Source organism: Squalius cephalus, assembly GCF_949319135.1.
Source record: "Squalius cephalus genome assembly, chromosome: 21".
In the NCBI taxonomy this organism is placed as follows: Eukaryota; Metazoa; Chordata; class Actinopteri; order Cypriniformes; family Leuciscidae; genus Squalius; species Squalius cephalus.
Window position 1 is genome coordinate 35,498,217 of NC_137142.1, and position 7,500 is coordinate 35,505,716.

Here is a 7,500-nt window from a genome sequence, read left to right on the forward strand (position 1 = left end):
AAATAGGTCAGAGCTTGGCATAACTAGTAAAATATATCTTTGCTATATTAATTCCCATGACTTTTCCAGGTCTTAGAAATCAAACTGGGATTCTCACCCGAACTGTGAGACTCCTGCTTCTTCAAACAAAACACATCTGGAGTTTTAGATGTTTTAGTTAAGGAAGCTTGTTTCCCCCTCAGAATAAAAAATAAAAAAGTAATTTCGACTTTTTATCTCACAATTGCGAGTTATAAAGTCACTTTTTTCTCAGAACTGCATGTTTATATCTCGCAATTCTGACTTTATAACACGCAATTGTGAGATAAAAAGTGGCGATTATCTTTTAAATGTTGTATTCTGTGGTGGAAACAAGCTTCCACACTTCTCTGACTGTGATGCTGGTGTTGCTGTGCGTCACCTGAGGCCCTCTAGTGGACACGAGCAGAACCGCGGATCTCCGTCACTCCTGAAGCGCCGCTCCCAGAAACACCCACAACAGTCACAGGACTGACAGTGAACTGGGAATAAACACTAAACTGTGATTAATCATGGCTTAATCTGAGGCGTTGCATATTAATTTATTACAATAACACAGTCACTTGTGAGCACCTCAAAGAAACATAAAGATTATATTATCATAACGAACAATCTCTGTTTCACCGCACAAACGTCCACCATCACACCGCAGACGATCTTCCTCCTCAGTGCTTCTGTCCTGTCCTCCAGCGGGACACTCTCAAGACACATTTACTGGAGGAGAACAGTCATCACTGCAGATATTAAGTCTGCTTAATGAAGAATGCACGTGTTTATGCTTAAAACTACAACAAATATTACAAAAAAGAACAAAAACACTGAGGAAGAACATCATGTTTTGCAGTGTGTGTATTATATTTGTTCATGGTTTTATAGCTTTGTATTTCCGTCATCATCCTGTGGAAACACTAAATATCTCTCTCTCACACACACACTGATCACTGCTGATTCCTCCTTCTGCGTCTGTGGCCTGATGGAGCTGTGATTGTCTAGAGGTCAGAGGTCAAAGTTCACCCTGACATGAAGCTCTTCTGGCGTCCCTGAGGAAAGAGGCTTCGACTGAACGACAGATGATGTGTGTGTTTAAGGCGGGTGAAGGCCTGATCCTGAGCGTGTGTGTGTGCCTGCAGATCCTGAGCACGTCTGAAGTGTGTGTGTGTGTGTGTGTCTGCAGTGATGCGATGCGCTAGACTTTAGCGTCTGCAGGAACACGGGCCAGAGTCTGAGCGATCTCGCTGAAGGAGGGTCGATCTTTAGGACTGGACGCCCAGCAGCGCATCATCAAACTGCAGACATGAGCAGGACAACCTTCTGGAGGAGACAGGGTCACATGACCAGCCTCCAGAGCTGAAACACACACACACACACACATGACACATGACATAGTTAAGACCTGCACAAATACTGTCTTTACAATCTCAAAATAAATACTTTAATAAACAGGATACAAGAGTAAAACACTAAAGGCATGTTTTAATCAATATATACACTCGCCTAAAGGATTATTAGGAACTCCTGTTCAATTTCTCATTAATGCAATTATCTAATCAACCAATCACATGGCAGTTGCTTCAATGCATGTAGGGGTGTGGTCCTGGTCAAGACAATCTCCTGAACTCCAAACTGAATGTCAGAATGGGAAAGAAAGGTGATTTAAGCAATTTTGAGCGTGGCATGGTTGTTGGTGCCAGACGGGCCGGTCTGAGTATTTCACAATCTGCTCAGTTACTGGGATTTTCACGCACAACCATTTCTAGGGTTTACAAAGAATGGTGTGAAAAGGGAAAAACATCCAGTATGCGGCAGTCCTGTGGGCGAAAATGCCTTGTTGATGCTAGAGGTCAGAGGAGAATGGGCCGACTGATTCAAGCTGATAGAAGAGCAACTTTGACTGAAATAACCACTCGTTACAACCGAGGTATGCAGCAAAGCATTTGTGAAGCCACAACACGCACAACCTTGAGGCGGATGGGCTACAACAGCAGAAGACCCCACCGGGTACCACTCATCTCCACTACAAATAGGAAAAAGAGGCTACAATTTGCACGAGCTCACCAAAATTGGACAGTTGAAGACTGGAAAAATGTTGCCTGGTCTGATGAGTCTCGATTTCTGTTGAGACATTCAGATGGTAGAGTCAGAATTTGGCATAAACAGAATGAGAACATGGATCCATCATGCCTTGTTACCACTGTGCAGGCTGGTGGTGGTGGTGTAATGGTGTGGGGGATGTTTTCTTGGCACACTTTAGGCCCCTTAGTGCCAATTGGGCATCGTTTAAATGCCACGGCCTACCTGAGCATTGTTTCTGACCATGTCCATCCCTTTATGACCACCATGTACCCATCCTCTGATGGCTACTCCCAGCAGGATAATGCACCATGTCACAAAGCTCGAATCATTTCAAATTGGTTTCTTGAACATGACAATGAGTTCACTGTACTAAAATGGCCCCCACAGTCACCAGATCTCAACCCAATAGAGCATCTTTGGGATGTGGTGGAACGGGAGCTTCGTGCCCTGGATGTGCATCCCACAAATCTCCATCAACTGCAAGATGCTATCCTATCAATATGGGCCAACATTTCTAAAGAATGCTTTCAGCACCTTGTTGAATCAATGCCACGTAGAATTAAGGCAGTTCTGAAGGCGAAAGGGGGTCAAACACAGTATTAGTGTGGTGTTCCTAATAATCCTTTAGTGTATATATATAGAGTATCTCACAAAAGTGAGTACACCCCTCAGACTTCAGCAAACATTTTGGTATATCTACTCAAGGGACAATCCTACAGAAATGAAACTTGGATATGTTTTAGAGTTGTGAATGCTTGTACAGCAGAATATATTTACTGTCCTCTGAAAATAACTCAACATACAGACATTACTGTCAAAACAGCTGTACACCCTAACTGAACATGTCAAAACATGTGATGTCTGTGGTCATGTGACGTTGGTGGTCATGTGATGTCTGTGGTCATGTGACGCCGGTGGTCAAGTGACGCCGGTGGTCATGTGACGTTGGTGGTCATGTGACGTCGGTGGTCTTGTGACGCTGGTGGTCATGTGACGTTGGTGGTCATGTGACGTGCTCACCTTCGAGCAGCTGCTGATGATCGAGCTGATGGTACGGCATCTCTCCGAGACTGAACACCTCCCACATGAGCACAGCGAACGCCCACACGTCCGACTTACTGGAGAACTCACTGTCAAACACTGCCTCAGCCGGGAGCCAGCGCAGGGGAAGCCAGGCCTGCCTGTAGAGGTGGTACTCGCTGCACACACACACACACACACACACACACGTTTACTTAGCTATTTAAAGCTACACTGTGAGATTTTTACCCCCATCTAGCGGTGAAATTGTATATGACTACCCAGTGAATATTAGTTTCTGTTCCTCTCAATTCCGAGGGCGTTTTAACTCCTACGGTGGCCGTATTATTCCAAGATTAACATGGTTTCCAGTTATCGACTTCGTCCATGACAATAATAAACAATACGTCTAAAATGAATAAAACTACAGGACAGATGTCAGGAGGTAAACGTCACCCTTGGAATCGGCTATCCCAGCATAATCAGATTAGGCTAACGTTACAATGTGTACAAAGTAAAAGCAATTAAAAATAACTCAAATTTACAGTGTCCTTTTTTTTATATAGCTTAAAAAATTGCACCTTTAAAACTATTCATCACCTGTGATCCGTCGCAGCACAGATTTATGTTACAAGGTAAACAATACTTTTTCACCATTGACGCGAGGATGAAGTTATACTAGAGGTCGATCTGGCGTTATGCACAACCATGCTATGGTTAGACAAGCAACTATAAAACTTCAAATTTACACAAATGAATTACAACAGGCTGAATTACCTGTCGAGAAGAAAGCAGGCAACCTCGGCGTCCGTTTTAAAATCTTCTCCTCATGAGCTCTTTCCATCTGGGAAAAGTTACTCCAATATTGACTATGGTCTTGCTGATTTGTCTGTCGCGTTGAGGTTTTAATTCTCTCTTTCAAATGTGAGTACGCACACACACACACACACACACACACACACACCACACTATCTTTCAAATCTGCTGGCACTCGCGAGCTCGCGAGTAATCTCCCCCTCGCATTCGTCACGGTGTCACTGAGTGAAAAACGCAAAAGGCGAAGCTTGAATTTACAGGTATGTCCCTCTTTGGCTAATGTAGTTTCAAGATGGAGGGGCAACATGGCGACCGGCATTCGAACCCCTCACCCGTATGTACTTTCAATGGCAGATTATAAACTTACGAGAATACTTTATTACTTGAAAGAAGTAAATATACATTAATGAACACATATATTTTTAAAAGAACTACGTGTTTTTTTGCTAAGAATCAACTAAAAAAGTTACACAGTGTAGCTTTAAATGAGGACATTCCATATGTAATGGTTTTTATGCTGTAGAAACTGTATATTCTGTCCCCTTACACAAACCTGACCCGTAAACCTCCCCATCACACACACACACACACACACACACACACACACACACACACACACACACACACACACACACACACACACACACACACACACACACACAGCTGTGACTGACTGACATCAACACTAGATGGCGCTCTTCATGCATGTAAAGGCTGATGCCCAGAAGCTCTGCACCAGATCTCACAGGCAGAAGCACCTCAAGTTTTCCGATTATACTATTTTAAAGGATAATTATTTTGTTTCGCAGGCCTCCTACAGGTCCACATACAGTACCAGTCAAAAGTTTGGAAACATTACTATTTTTAATGTTTTTGAAAGAAGTCTCTTATGCTCATCAAGCCTGCAGTTAAAAAACAAAAAAACAAAACAAAAAACAGTAATATTATGAAATATTATTACAATTTAAAATAATGGTTCTCTTTTTTAATATATTTTAAAATGTAATTTATTTTTGTGATGCAAAGCTGAATTTTCATCAGCAAGTACTCCAGTCTTTGGTGTCTTATGATCCTTCAGAAATCATTCTAATATGATGATTTGATACTCAGTTATTATCAATGATGGAAACAGTTGTGCCGTTTAATATATTTTTTTGGAATACTTTTTTCAGGATTCATTGATGAGTAAAACGTTAACAGCATTTATTCATAAAAACAGCATTTATTCAAAATAAAAACATTTCTAACAATATAAATCGTTACCATCACCTTTTATCAATTTAACGCATCCTTGTTGAATTAAAGTACTAATTTCTTTAAAAAAAAATAGTTATTGTTCCCAAACTTTTGAACGGTAGTGTATATTGTTACAAAAGATTTCTATTCTAAATAAATACAGTTCTTTTTAACTTTTTATTCATCAAATAATCCTGAAAAAAGTATCTCAGGTTATAAAGAAAATATTAAGCAGCACAACTGTTTCCAACATTGATCATAAATCATCATATTAGAATGATTTCTGAAGGATCATAAGACACCAAAGACTGGAGTACTTGCTGATGAAAATTCAGCTTTGCATCACAAAAATAAATTACATTTTAAAGTATATTAAAAAAGAGAACCATTATTTTAAATTGTAATAATATTTCATAATATTAATGTTTTTGTTTTTTTGTTTTTTTTAACTGCAGGCTTGATGAGCATAAGAGACTTCTTTCAAAAACATTAAAAATAGTAATGTTTCCAAACTTTTGACTGGTACTGTACATCCACGGTCAAACAACACTGAAGTTTGGATGTTGGATAATATATTGGAATGTTGTAATATGTAGATGTGTATGTGGAATATGATTGTTTTTATTGTTTTTAATGCATGTTTTGTGTGTGTGATGTAATGCCACTGCTCTAAATGCCCTTTGTGGGATTAATAAAGTGGTTAACTTAACTTATATCCACTTCAGCATCAGCTCTTTTCTCTCAGGCTACGTCTACATTAATCTGGAGACATTTGAAAACAGTTTTCGTTTGAAAACGCTCTCCGTCTACATTAGCGTTTCTCATCCACACTGTTCTCGTGTTTCACTGCAAACCTGTCATCTGTGCAGGACTGTGACGTGAAGAGTGTGTGAAATAACATTTTAGCAACAGTGTGAAAGTGAATATAACAGGCACAACACCGCTATAAACATCAATATCTCTGGGTTCAATAAACTTACGTCATCATTTTACGCCAAAAACGCGTCTCAGTGTGTGGAGGGCCAAAGCGGAGAGGAAAAGATGCGTTCTCAGACTATATGTATTAGTGTGGATGAGACCTCAGTGTCTGAAACGCTTCCATCGAAGATTCAGTCTCTCTAAGCTCCGCCTCTCTGAGAGCTGCTCTGCTGTGATTGGTCAGAAAGCAAACGCTCATTATCATATCTGAATCTCAGCTCTTGATCTCAGTGATGCGAACAGTGATGATGGCGTGGGTTTCACCGTATCAATCTCAGAAAACAGCGTCTTCTCGACACAAACAACACGAGCCAAACTCTTCCAGTCTCAGATACACTAGTGTTTAAGGGCGGAGCTAAGAGACGCTGTTCAGCCAATCAAGACCACTGGCTGGCATTATGCAAATGAGTTACAAACCTAATAAGGTTCAGCAGGAAGTGAGACTGAATTACTGACGACTCGTTTCAGTTCAGAATCGCTTCTTTCTTTTTTCTTTCATTCACAATAACTTTGATCTTTGAAATATTGCAGATCGTTCACATTCATACGCAGCTTTATCACAGCCTGCAGAGAGGGGTGATGATGTCAGCTGTACCTGTTATACACGTCTCTGCAGAGAGCGAGCGAGGACACTTTGACGAGTCTCTGTCCGCTGATCAGACAGTTTCTGGCCGCCAGGTCTTTATGCACGAAACGCTGGTTTGATAAATGCTGCATCCCATCAGCCACCTGGGCACAGATGGAGAGCTGCACAGAGCAGTCACATGATCAACACAGAGTCACATGACTTATTAAACACACTGAAAGAGTGAGTCTGAATTAGGGCTGCACGATTCTTGCTAAAATGTGAATCACGATTTTTGTCCATGGGAACTGAGATCACGATTCTCTTACACGATTCTCATTTTTTTCAACCAAAATGTATTGCACTCAAGTACAAAAAAAACAACAACAAAAAAACAAAGTACATTCAGTATAATAAAGTGCAGGAGTAACAAAATTTGTCTCTTTTCTTTATTTTAGACCCCTTAAAGTGAATAATTTTAAAGCTTTATGTTGTTGAACATAAGAGAACATTAACATAAATAAAAATAACTAAATAGAACCTGTGCTTTTTGCTCCAATTGGCACAGAATGTACATGGTACTTACTGTGTTTACGGGAATACTCGACTTGGCATTTTGAAATATTTCTGTGTTTATTTGGCCGTTTAGACGCACAACCGGAGACAAAGACTGCGCGTCCGTGTGGCGCTCGGAGCGCGCGCACAGCATCCTGTCAGTATAATTCAGTTCTCTTTCGCGACTTATCGCGCTTTTAATATTTCTTTTCAATATAAAGCACATTCTGCTCCTTTCT

At 40.6% G+C, this 7,500-nt stretch overlaps 1 protein-coding gene across 2 annotated transcripts in view; it reads right to left on the reverse strand.

Moving 5' to 3' along the window:
- The window catches only part of ptk7b (protein tyrosine kinase 7b), a 77,411-nt gene that overhangs the window by 431 nt on the left and 69,480 nt on the right, over nt 1-7,500 (reverse strand). For both annotated transcript variants that reach the window (XM_079854816.1, XM_079854815.1), the window contains 3 exons: nt 6,737-6,888; nt 3,112-3,290; nt 1-1,365 (listed from right to left, as the gene is read on the reverse strand). The exon at nt 1-1,365 is cut by the window's left edge. In XM_079854816.1, coding sequence (XP_079710942.1) covers nt 1,205-1,365; nt 3,112-3,290; nt 6,737-6,888 — 492 coding nt within the window. In that variant the 3' untranslated portion in view covers nt 1-1,204. The remainder of the gene's footprint in view (nt 1,366-3,111; nt 3,291-6,736; nt 6,889-7,500) is intronic.